This window comes from Dichotomopilus funicola (assembly GCF_033296635.1).
Source record: "Dichotomopilus funicola strain CBS 141.50 unplaced genomic scaffold C8A04scaffold_18, whole genome shotgun sequence".
Classification (NCBI taxonomy): domain Eukaryota; kingdom Fungi; phylum Ascomycota; class Sordariomycetes; order Sordariales; family Chaetomiaceae; genus Dichotomopilus; species Dichotomopilus funicola.
In genome coordinates this window covers 37028-49066 of record NW_026944039.1, presented here as the reverse complement: position 1 = coordinate 49066, position 12039 = coordinate 37028, and the positions used below count along the sequence as shown (strand labels likewise).

Here is a 12039-nt window from a genome sequence, read left to right as displayed (position 1 = left end):
TGGGGCCTAATTATAAGAGGCTCAGGTCGGGGCGAAGTGCGAAGAGGATGTAATTCGGTGGGCGGTATTAGAAGCTCGGTTCGTTGGTTCAGCTGCTGGTTCAGCTGTCGGTTTCGCTCTCTCTCTGTCTCGTCTCTTTTGTTTGCTTGATTCTTAGGTAAAGAATCATGTGTCGAGGGGGAAAGGTTTGAGCTCGAATGTGGAAGAATAAATTGGGATGTCTTGGGTCATTCAGATGCGATCGTGTCTTGGAGATGACCTGGGTTGGCTCAGTCTTTTTTTGGAGAATGTCATTGTGTGCGCTTTTACGATTTAATTATCCTTCTTCCTTGTGACAATGTCCCGCATCCCAAAGTTACCGAGGAATTATCTCCAGTCTGAATCCAAAGGTATAATTATTTGACTCCTATCAAGATCCGCCTCCATGGTCGGAGACTCAATGGTCGGGCCCGCAAACTCGATCGCAGCTCCTGTTCCCGCAGCCGAGGTTTCATTGTTAATCATGAGATTTAGCTACCAAGTAAGCTAGCCTCTATTAACTTGATGGCCCGCCGCTAACACTGAGAAATTCTTCTGTGACGCCGTCGCGGGGAGGGTAACAGAGGCTTACCCAACTCGGTCGCGATGGCACCTTCGGGCGGGTGCTTCCGGATCGGCCCAGGGACTCATTGGTGCGCATCACAGTGTCTGCCCCTGGAACGTCGTAACGACGGAGGTTTCAGACGTGCTGGTATAGGTGGAAAATCTAGAACGCCCTATACATCCAATGGACTGCGGTCTCGCTTCTCCGAAAATAGGTGCTAAATTGTACTGTGAATTTGGCCTCTCAACGGGTACGTGTATATAATTACCTAAATAAATCCAATAGAAATCACTTCAATTCGAACATCTCGGATCAGCACGCTCACGATGGTCAAACTTGCCAACGCCCTCACGACTCTCGGCCTGCAAGCCCTTGTCGCCTACGCACTCCCCGAGGCATGCAGCGGCGTATGCAACAACTCCCACGACCCCTCCATCATTCGCCGCAATGACGGCACCTATTTCCGCTTCTCGACCGGCGGCAAGATCGCCATCCACACCGCGCCGAGCCTGACTGGGCCGTGGGCATACCAGGGCGCGGCACTGCCCAGCGGGTCGTCCATCAACTTGGCCGGGAACCAGGATCTCTGGGTGTGTGATTATCCCTGGACGTTGGCGGAGCTCGAGGATCTAGAGGCAATTGCCCACTGACGCAACCTCACAGGCCCCTGACATCTCCCTCGTGGGCGACCAGTACTACCTCTACTACTCCGTCAGCACGTTCGGCGTGCAAGACTCAGCCATCGGGGTCGCCCGTTCGTCTTCTCTCGACGCCGGTACCTGGACCGACCTGGGTTCGACAGGCGTCGTGTCGAGCGCGGGCGCCGCGTATAACGCGATCGACGGCAACTTGATCAACGAGCCGGGCACGAGCAATTACTTCCTGACGTTTGGCAGTTTCTGGAACGGCATCCACCGCGTGCGCGTGACGCCGACGCAGACACACGGGAGCGTCTACCAGGTCGCGTTTGACCCCAGCGACACGGCCATGGAGGGACCGACGGTGTTTAAGAATGGGGACTACTACTATCTCTTCTTCTCCAAGGGCTCGTGCTGCGGGTACGACGCGAACAGGCCGGCGGCTGGGAAGGAGTACCGCATCATGGTGTGCCGGTCGAGTGCGGCCACGGGGCCGTTTGCCGATAAAAACGGCAAGTCGTGTCAGTCGGGAGGGGGAACACTGGTTCTTGGGTCCCACGATTGGGTGTATGGGCCAGGGGGTCAGGGGGTCTATCAGGACCCGACGAACGGGCCGGTGAGTTTGCCCCTTTTCGTGGTTCATGTGGGAAAACCGTCTAACTTGGCAGGTCCTGTACTACCACTACGTCGACACTCGAATCGGCTATGCGGACGGCCAGAAGAAATTTGGATGGAACAAGATTGACTTCTCCAGTGGGTGGCCGGTTGTTTGATAGACGAAGGAGATACTTGGAGAGCGGCATGGCACCGGATCATCACGTGGGAATCACTGATTAATTGCTGATTTCACCATCACGCTGCTCACAACACCATGCTTGCTGATCAAATCATGTCCTCGGTGAACAACATGCCGGCAATGCTGGCCGATGTCAGGGTAGACAGGACGCCACAGACAAAGGCCGAGACCGAGACCTTGACGACGTCACCGGCGCGACGGGGCGAGATTTGGGATAGGACGCCGATCTGGATGCCGAGGGACCCAATGTTTCCGAAACCCTGTGTCTGTTAGCCGTGATCAAGCAAGGAAAGCAAACAACATAAAAGAGAATAAAGAGCAAAACAGAAGAAAAAAAAAACTAAAAAGCTTACGCAGCAGGCATATGTCGCAATGAGCCGGGACCGCGCGGCCATGGCCTTGTACCGCTTGTCCGTAACCAGCGCGCTGAACGCGGCATACTCGTTGATGATGACCTTCTTGCCAATCAGCTCGCCGACTGGCCGGAGGTCGTCCTTAGGTACGCCTAGCAGCCAGGCGACCGGGTACAGAATGTAACCGAGGATCAGCTCGAGTGAGAGCACCGGCTTGTCCGGGGCCGTCAGACCCCAGTAGCCGCCCCACCAGCCGAGCAGACCGTTAATGAGGCCGACAAAGGCGATGACGGTTAGCAGGCAGGCGACAATGGTGGCACCGATCTTGAGACCGAACCATGAGCCGTTGGTGAAGGCGTGAAGAGCATTAACCGTGTGCTCCTCATCCCCGTTGTCGGGCACCTCGACTTTGCCGGCCGTCACGGGTGTCTCTGTCTCCGGATAGCGCATCTTGGACACGGCCAGCGTCGCGGGAATGGACATGATGCAGCTTGACACAAGCGCCTGCGCATTAAGGCCCAGACCGATGTACGCGACCAGCACGGAGCCAGCGATTGTCGCAAAACCGCACGTCATGATTTGGTGGATCTCGGCCATCGTCAGGTGGTCCATGAAGGGTCGGATCAACATCGCCGACTCGCCTTGTCCGATGAAGGGTGTGGCAGCCGCAACCACGGCTTCGGCCCCGGACACGCGCAGCGTCCAGAAGAAGAAGGTGGCGAACTTGCGGATGAACCATTGCAGGAAACCGACGTAGTAGAGCATCTGTACGAGTGCGATGAAGAAGATAATGGCAGGGATCACGCCCGTGAGGAACCAGCCCTGTTTGTACGCAAAGTCGTCGTCCGTCAAGAAGGCCAGGCCCTGGCCCGCGAAGCCGAGTAGCTGCCGCGCCATGTCGGAGATGAACTTGAAGATGTCGTATCCAGCCTTGCTGCGCAACACAAAAATGGCGATGATGAACTGCGTCAGCATGCCGCCAATGACAGTGTGCCACGGAATGATGCGCCAGTTACGCGACGTCGCTGTCAGAATCGCTAACATCACGATGAAGCCAAAGATCGAGATGGCCCGGTTCGCCCGTGTGTTGTCGCCCGTCTCCTCGGGCACGAAGCTGCCGATTAAGAACACGCCGAACGTGCCAACCGCAGCTAGCGGCTGGTGCAGCTTAGCCGGGATCAGGTTGTAGCCCACAACCACGGTCCGCAGCCAGATGAAGCGCACCGGCCGCATGATGAGGGACACCGGGAGGTACAGCGTGATGAGACGTGCGAGGATCGCGAGGTAGAGCAGCGTCGGAATCAGCCAACCTTTGCCCTCGGTATGCCGGAAGAAGACTAGGCCATAGATCCACCATCTGCTCGTGCCGCGGCTATGCATCAGCTTGGCGTCCTCTCAAGTATGAGACGACAATAAAAAAAGGAAAAGGGGTGAACGGACGCGGTGAAGACCATAAAGGTGACCAGTTGGGCCACCTTCTTCCAGTGCCGCTCGCAGAAAGCCACCCAGGCCTTCTTGGGGAGCTCCGACTCGGACTTGGCCTGGAGCGAGCCGACCTGCTCGCTCTGCTTCTCCGAGTCGACACCATAGTGCTCCTCGATCGGGGTCGATGCGTTCTTCTCGTCCCTTGGGGCCGCAGCTGCCACGCTGCTCGTGGAGCTCGGCTGCTTCTCAAGCCCGTACTGTGGTGCTTCTGGTTTACTCGGCTCGATCGAGTCGTGCCCGGGCGCGGGCGACCGACGTCCTTCAGGTCCCGCCATGATGCTGTCGGAGAGCGCGCGCTCGGTACCTGGTGGAACAGGTAGCTCTAAGGCGTCGTGACGTTGGCGTGGAGGCCAAACTTCGGACGATCCGATTGGCGATGGGGCGGTAGGGAAACCGAGTCCTTGCTGTGATTGCACTTGCGGGGGCAAACCGACAAAGCGGGTGGATGTTGAATCAGGGGGTGCCCACGAGAGCTTTTAAGCGGCCGACAGCAGCGTCACGATCAAATATGACCAGGGGGCGACATCCTCAAGCAGGGGAAGTTTTTTCGGGTGAGAAGGGGAAGCGGGAGAAAATCAAGTGCGACCAGGCTTTCTTCCCACGCGATAAGAAAGATTTGATTCGGTGTAACTGGGTACCTTGGTGGATCTCCCAGCGATTCCGGTTCATGTGGAGGGCAAGGAGGGCCCGCTGTCCGCATGGCACCGGGCCGTTGGTGGATGTCGCCGGGGAGGCAAAGACCACACGGACCAGCCAGCGCTCACGCCGACCTCTTTCCCGATGTGACCTCCGCTGGCGCCGGAGGCCATTGGCCAATGGCAGCTTGGAAGAGCACGGAGGCCAGGCCGTCAATCGTTTTCCCTCACGAGGCGTTCCCGACTTGGCCACCGAGGCCCAAGGCAAGATCACCTGGGGGAGGCGTTCGGCGGGCTTCAGCCGATGCGACCTTCCACTTTTGCATGCGAGTGAGCGAACTATCTGGTGGGCTTATCTAATCTCGACACCGCTGTGTAGATACCTGCATCGGGCTAGCCGGTGCTGTGGAACGAAAGCGTGCTTGGGGAAATATGCCCTCGGGATGGACGTTGTATGCAATTCAAGAGGCATTCTAGAAACCTCGGAAGCGTGGACAAAGGTTGGCCTGCAGTTGTTGGAATGTTGCTGAGAATTTCAGCTCGCACACTCTCGGATTTTCTCCCTGGAATCTCTCTCCACTCTCCCACCTGCCCTTTTGGGGATGCTGGAAAAGTGGGTCTCATGCACCCCGCAAATGCTAGGTCCCCGGTTCTCCAACCGGCGGTTTGTGAAGCAACGTCCCATCGGAGCGAGCTGTTGGGCGCGCGCAAACAAGAGATGCTTATCCGACTCGCGCTCGTCGCGGTCCAACAGGTCTAGTCTCGCTAGTGTAGGTAGTGCCCGGTGTGGAAGGTTCGCAGGAGTGATAAGCAGGCACACATGTCCAAGGGACCTGTCAAATATCCGAGGATTCGGTTATCTTGGCCCGATTAGGAGTTGTTCAAAGGGCGTCAGCAGTAGATAAAAAAGCCTTTCTTTTGACACACCTGCCTCGGCTCGGCAGCGTGGTAATGGAGGAATGCAGCCCGAACGTGGGAGGTAACTGATAACACCCCGTCAGCTGCATGCGATGGTCTGCTGGATGATCCCACGTCGTCGCCCATTGTGAGCGTTGAGCCTCGTGGGATAACCAAGGGAACGGGGCAAGACCCAAAATAGGCATGTTCGGCGGGTTCCGACCATCTGGGTGCATTTTGACAGGAAGCCAGCCCAAATGATCACGCGAGCTGGCGCTCGTCGGAGAACCGCGGCCCTACACCCAGTATCGACCCCAGACGCCATATTCTTCCTTTGTTCCTCGGAATTTGAAGTCCACGGGGATAATGTCTTGGAATCCCTCCTCGAGCTTGGGTTCCTTGAACCGCGAGGCGAACCCAGTGAAGGCGATCTTCGGAAGGGCGTCCCGAGCTTCGGGATTGAGCTGTTCGCGTCAGCAATTGGTATGCATTGGCTTAAAGCAGCACTACATACCGTCTTATTCAAGAACCGCACCGCGGCATTATGCTCGCACAGCTGCGGGGGCGTCCGGAACCAGAGGCATCGAATCGGCACCTTGTGCTTCCGCGCAAGGGCCACCCATTGTGCGCGGGTGTCGATATCGGCGTTGGTGTTGTCTGGAGGGTTAGCTAAGGGGCAGCGAATCGAGACGCGAGGGCAAGCTCACCCACGACGACAGATTCGCCCTCATCGACAAGCCCGGCTGCTACTTTGAAGCACTTGTCCTTACTAGCGTATGTTAGCGCTGGTCGTCGGACATAGCTGGGGCGTACATACGTCTTGAGGAGGTCCTGGTTTACCCTCTCATAACCAAGAGGCTTCAGGTACTTCCAATAGAACGTGCTCTTGCCGGATCCTGGAGAGCCAACGAAGAGGATAATCTCCTTTTCGTTAGTCTTTTCCACCTTTGTGTCACCGTTTGGACCCTCTTCCACAAACGGAAACTTGTCCAGGTCGAAATCGCGAGAAAAGTCGCGAGGGCTCTCGCCCAAGAAGAACTCCTCGGGCGTCTGGTACGGGATCCCAATGTTGTGTGCCAGGTTCCGATCAGAACAGCTGAAGTCTTTCCCAGAAACCTTAGGCCCTTTCAATTCTCCCATCCTGCCCCCTGCGTCCCCAACAAATATACTGTTTTGGAGATCGATATCGGACTCGGCTAAATCGTAGTCGTCCTTCATCTCGGCCCACATCCCGGGCCGCGGCTTGCGATAAATGTCCTTGGCCGTGGCAGCATACAATGTAATCGGAAGGTCAAGTTGGCCGAGGATCGCGCCACACTTTTGTTTGAACTCGGGAACGCGGTTCTTGGCGTTCTTTGGTCCTTTCGACTTCGGGTCTGGATGCAGCGTCAAGCCGGCTTGGTTTGTGAAAATGATAACCTGGTACCTAAATGGGTCAGTGGGCGATCGACAGATGGGGGGTAGAAGCGTACCCATCATCGTTACAGAGCTGTTTTAGTCGCCCAGGGATCGAATGGTGCCACCACTTCCAGTCCGCTGCGCCATCAGAGAACTTCTTGCCCGAAGCGCTTGTGATCAGGGTTGAATCCTACTTCCAAGTAAGCAAAGCGCCGACGTCCTTGGGGGTGGCACGTACAAGATCGAATGCCGCAATCTTGCGTGGTGGAGCAGGAGTGCCAGCCGATCCAGGCGCGCCCTCTGGCGTGTATTTCGCGACGAGCAGTGTAGTCGGTGAGTCCTCGTCAGGTGCTCGTTCGCTCCATATCGTGCGGTCTTTTGGTTTTTGGGAGGCTGGGGTGAAGAAATTCGCGACGGCGGACTCTGCTCAAGTGGTCAATCAAGCGGAATGGGTTAGCCAAGGATGTGTCGCGTACTCGAAATGGCAGTTTGTGTCTTGCGTTTAATCGGCGGGGGGGAGATGGGGCGATCGCTGTCCGGTGCCAACCGCTTCGTTCCCGACGGCCCGGAGCGAGGTTTCGTGGAGGAAGCCATAGGACGGGAGAGAAAGATGCGGCGGAGGGAGTGGCCGATGGTGTATGCTTGTTTCAGGCGCATGGTGCCGTCGATGGGGTGTTTCGTCACAGGAACAGACGAGTGGGGCTACGCGTTGAGGAGCGAAAGCACGTGATGAATTAACTTAGACAAGGATATCGTCCGTGTGAAAGCGCCCCACATGTCAGATGAGTTCGCACCGACATCCTCGACCTCATCTCCTCGTTTAACGGACCGCTTAATAAAAAGGAAGCCTCGTTCCTGTATCCGTGGATGATATAATTTCGATCACCGCCGAAAATCTTAGCCGTCACGAGGGCAAGATGATTATCCGGGTCCTTCGTAGGCCGTCATGCCTTCCTAGGTTGCTCAATAGCGGCATGCGCAGTCCAAGGCAGGACGTTTTGCCTACCTTGGTAGGCATCTCGCTTCTCGTTGGATTTGCGGCTTCAAATGGGGAGATTCACTTCGGGAGCTTCACTCTTTACTTCAAGCTGTTTGTCTGCGACAACCAACGGTCAATGGCTCCCTGAAAATCGCCACGGAACAGCCCTTGCGAGCACTACCCAGGGCATCGGGACACGCCATGACGCATGCAGCGTGGAATATGCTTTCGCACGGGGCTTTTTACCAGTGCCCATGGTGTCCGATTATCTTTACATAGCGGAAGACGGCCAGTCTCTCAGTCTGTCCACCGTACCCATGCATCAGCGGCTGCGCCCGGACACGGCGACGTGATCATGTCATTTCTCTCCCATACTTGTTCGCTGAGTCTCTGCGAGTCAGCTCTTCCCACAGAACCCCTCACCTAACTAGCACGAGACAACCAACCCCTCTCGACTGTGCGTATCGTGAGCCTGGGCAACAGCTCGGCCAACCCTAAGCTCAACCTGAACAATGTAGGGTCAACAAATCCGGATTACCACGATCCAGCCAATTTCGGGACATCGTGGAGCGGTCTTGGCCCCTCGCCATTCCCCTCTTTCATCGGTGCTCATCGCTCCTTCTGGCCCACGACAGCAAAGCGGCACCCCGCACAGAATCCAGGGACCGGGTGCATGGCTTGCTATGACAAAATGCGCGGAGGAAAGAGGGGGCGAGGCTGGCTGCAAAACGGATGTATTTAGGTCACTCCATACCCCCTTCCTTCGCCCATCAGGTCCATCACCTCGCCAACCTCCTCTCCCCCATCATAGCATTATTTTTGCCGGCCGGCCGTTGCTTCAGCCCATCCTATACCTTGCCCAACCTTGTATTCGTTATCCCGGCCACGTTGTAACCATGGGTGCCCTCGGGCGGATTTACCGCATTTCCTTTCTCGCCGTCATTGGTATGTTGTACCCATCATGTATCAAGCCGACTATGTTGGAAAGCTGCTAACTGGGATAGGCGGCGCCCTCTTTGGCTTCGACATATCGTCCATGTCGGCTATCATCTCGACGCAGCCGTACCTGTGTCAGTTCAATGAACGGGGTCTCGATGCCAAGGGCCGCTGTCTGGGCCCGTCCGCGACCACCCAGGGCGGCATCACGGCCGCCATGCCCGGTGGTTCATTTGTCGGCGCTTTAGTGTCTGGCTGGTTGTCGGACCGCTTCGGCCGGAAGCGGTCCATCCTGATCGGGTCTCTATTTTGGTGGGTACTCCTCTCGTGAAATGTACCTTGTCCCGCTAACCCCCTCAGGATTCTGGGCTCCATCCTGGTCTGCGCGTCAGTCAACATTCCGATGTTAATTGTAGGCCGCTTCGTCAATGGGTTCTCCGTCGGCATCTGCTCGGCACAGGTCCCTGTGTACCTCACCGAGATTGCTCCTCCCTCCGTGCGCGGCCGTCTCGTCGGGCTCCAACAGTGGGCGATCACCTGGGGTATCTTCGTCATGTATCTGATTTGCTACGGCTGTGCTTTTGTCGAGGGCTCGGGGGCGTTCCGCATCCCGTGGGCGCTCCAGATGCTACCTGCTATCGGTTTGTTTGGTGGCCTTCTACGCGAGCCCGAGTCTCCGCGCTGGCTGCTCAAGAAGGGCCGTGAAACCGAGGCCCAGAACACCCTGGCGCTTCTCCATAGCAACGGGGACACTACCTCGCATTTTGTGTCCACAGAATTGCACCAAATCAAGACAGCCGTCAGCCAGGAACAAGAGCACGCCGATGCCAACTGGTCCGAGGTGTTTGCGCCCACTATGATCAATCGTACTCTCATCGGCATCTTCACCCAAGTCTGGTCCCAGCTGACGGGCATGAACGTGATGGTGAGTCAGTCCTTCCGGTACCAATTCAAACCGTGGGCTGACCTTTTCAGATGTACTACATCACGTATGTGTTCACCATGGCCGGCATTGACGACGTGCTCGGCTCCAGCGCTATCGGCTTCAGCCTCAACGTCGTCATGACGGTGCCCGCCCTTCTCTGGCTCGACGTTTGGGGCCGCCGGCCACCTCTCCTGATCGGCTCCGCCCTGATGTGCGTTTTCCTCACCGTCAACGCCGTGCTTCTTGCTGTATTTAGCCGCACCCCACAACCCGGCGAGTTCACCTCGGCCTCCGAGTCCATGGCGATCAGCGGCGCGCCTGCCAAGGCCGTCATTGCCTCAACCTGCTTGTTCGTGGCCAGCTACGCCCCAACTTGGGGCCCCGTATCGTGGGTGTACCCCCCGGAGCTCTTCCCTCTCCGTCTCCGCAGCAAGGCTGTTGCGCTGGCCACCTCAGCCAACTGGGCCTTCAACTTTGCGCTCGCTTACTTCGTCCCCGTCGCGTTTGAGAACATCACCTGGAAAACCTACGTCATCTTTGCCGTCTTCTGCGCCGTCATGCACCTGCATGTCTTCTTCTTCTTCCCCGAGACGGCCAACAAGAACCTGGAGGAGGTCGCCGAAATCTTTGACGGCGAACAGGACGGGGCTATCAAGTACATCGGCACGCCGGCCTGGAAGACACGGAATGACCGGCACGCTAGGATCATCCGGGACTTCATGTCAAGCGATGAATCGGATATTGCTGCGGGGCAAGCCAAGGCATCGGAGGCGGTGTGAGCCTTGTGGCTGCTGTCGTGCTGAGAGGATATTATCTGGACTGGAAGGGCCACTGGGTAGGATTGGGTTGCTGAAAGGACACTCGTTTCTGGTCACGGCGTTGATGGAGTTCATAAGGTATGATTACGTAGCAGTGCTAGCTAGCATTGTTATCATCTGTAAGGCATTCCATGTTGTCGCGCGACTGAGTGTGAATCGTTTGCTTATTTGCCGTTTTTCAAGACCCAAGGTCAAAGTTCTCCCCTACCAGAACCTCGCTAAGCTTCCACAGGCGCTCAGCCGAAGCAAGACTGCCAGCGTGTGGAGCTGGCTCTGCAAATTGGCAGTCTGAGAGGTAGAACCTTTGTGGCTCTAGAGGTTGTTAGCTTAGGTAATTAGGCTCAGATTACAGCAGAGAGCTAACATGGATGCAACGTACCGTTTAGTGCCGGATCCAACGCAGCTACAAGTGTGGTGGCGCTCCCCTGATCAGCCGTTTTCCAAAACAGCCCAGCTTTATAAAATTGGGCGGTCAACTCGTCATCCTGGTCCCTACTGAGGTCCGTTTCGACAGCTGCAGGAGTCAGCCTAGCTCTCCCTAGGTCCCCGAATTTTAAAAGCAACTTACTCCCCGGATGCAACACATACGACGCGATGCCGCTGGCGGCGAGATGCTTCTGCAGGTACAGCGCAAACAGGATATTCGCCGTCTTGGACTGCGCATATGCGACGATCCCGTTGTATCCGTCTGGCGTGCACTTGGCAAAGGCTCCCTTTAGCGGCTTGATATGGTCTTCCTCGGGGGGAACGTCCTTGCCGGGCTCCAGGTTGTAATCGGAGAAGCGGATGGGCGACAGTCTATGGCCCGCGCTGGCGAGGGATACAATTCGGGTCGTGCCGGGCGGGTTGGATTGCGCAGCATTGCGGAGTAAATGGAGGAGGAGATTGGTGAAGAGGAAAGGCCCGATATGGTTGGTGCCGAACTGCTGCTCGATACCTTCGGGCGTGGCTTGGCGTGAGGTAACGACGATGCCGGCGTTGTTAATGAGGATGTCGAGCTTGTCGGTGAGGGCGGCCACATCGCGCGCGGCTTGGCGGACAGCCTGTTGTGAGCCGAGGTCTAGGAGGACGGTTTCGATGCGGGTATCGGGGTGTGTTTGTGAAAGGTGGTCTGCGATCTCTTGCAGCCGGGATCTGGTGCGGGACGCGAGGATGAGCAGCGCAGGCTGTTGCGACGCGAGGTTGAGGGCGGTGACTGCACCGATGCCTTTGGGGCTCACTCCCGTGACGAGAACTAGGTGGGGTTGTCAGTGGGCGGAGGTCGTCTAGGGGCATGAAGCAATTCAGGTTATGTACTTGTCTTTCCCCGAATTTGATCTGCAAATGCCCGGGCTACCTCGGACCCGGCCGTTTCCTGGCCGTACTCTGCATGGGAAGTCATTGTGAGGTTTCTTGGGGGGCTTTGATACCTTACCATAATCCGGCTGGTCACAGGGCGTTAGGTGCGGCGGTAGCTTATAATTAATAAGGTATCCATTGGAACAGGATCTAGGGGCTACATTTAGGCGCCGCAGTGGTCACCGGTAGTTCACGGATGCAGCTACCCCGCAGACAAATAACACGGCAGTGTTATTCCAGTATTCCCCACATTCCTCT

The 12039-nt window shown here is 56.8% G+C and overlaps 5 protein-coding genes across 5 annotated transcripts; 2 read left to right on the top strand and 3 right to left on the bottom strand.

Moving 5' to 3' along the window:
• Positions 1 to 909: 909 nt before the first annotated feature.
• Positions 910 to 1994, top strand: C8A04DRAFT_10937 (glycosyl hydrolase; the record flags this gene model as incomplete). The annotated part of the gene is made up of 3 exons (XM_062776768.1): positions 910 to 1173; positions 1247 to 1837; positions 1890 to 1994. The coding sequence occupies 3 exons, from the start codon at positions 910 to 912 to the stop codon at positions 1992 to 1994; spliced, it is 960 nt and encodes a 319-aa protein (XP_062638447.1).
• A 109-nt stretch (positions 1995 to 2103) lies between these two features.
• C8A04DRAFT_36016 (Na+ dependent nucleoside transporter C-terminus-domain-containing protein) lies at positions 2104 to 4130 on the bottom strand (the record flags this gene model as incomplete). Its single annotated transcript, XM_062783376.1, has 3 exons — positions 2104 to 2277; positions 2371 to 3727; positions 3811 to 4130. The coding sequence occupies 3 exons, from the start codon at positions 4128 to 4130 to the stop codon at positions 2104 to 2106; spliced, it is 1851 nt and encodes a 616-aa protein (XP_062638446.1).
• Positions 4131 to 5683: 1553 nt separating this feature from the next.
• C8A04DRAFT_10915 (polynucleotide kinase 3 phosphatase-domain-containing protein) lies at positions 5684 to 7379 on the bottom strand (the record flags this gene model as incomplete). Its single annotated transcript, XM_062776761.1, has 7 exons — positions 5684 to 5851; positions 5902 to 6044; positions 6095 to 6156; positions 6205 to 6813; positions 6860 to 6975; positions 7024 to 7208; positions 7262 to 7379. The coding sequence occupies 7 exons, from the start codon at positions 7377 to 7379 to the stop codon at positions 5684 to 5686; spliced, it is 1401 nt and encodes a 466-aa protein (XP_062638445.1).
• Positions 7380 to 8660: 1281 nt separating this feature from the next.
• C8A04DRAFT_27070 (general substrate transporter) lies at positions 8661 to 10404 on the top strand (the record flags this gene model as incomplete). Its single annotated transcript, XM_062780161.1, has 4 exons — positions 8661 to 8709; positions 8769 to 9012; positions 9061 to 9625; positions 9676 to 10404. The coding sequence occupies 4 exons, from the start codon at positions 8661 to 8663 to the stop codon at positions 10402 to 10404; spliced, it is 1587 nt and encodes a 528-aa protein (XP_062638444.1).
• Positions 10405 to 10621: 217 nt separating this feature from the next.
• Positions 10622 to 11824, bottom strand: C8A04DRAFT_36012 (short-chain dehydrogenase; the record flags this gene model as incomplete). The annotated part of the gene is made up of 4 exons (XM_062783375.1): positions 10622 to 10755; positions 10823 to 10957; positions 11012 to 11677; positions 11740 to 11824. The coding sequence occupies 4 exons, from the start codon at positions 11822 to 11824 to the stop codon at positions 10622 to 10624; spliced, it is 1020 nt and encodes a 339-aa protein (XP_062638443.1).
• Between the last annotated feature and the right edge of the window lie 215 nt (positions 11825 to 12039).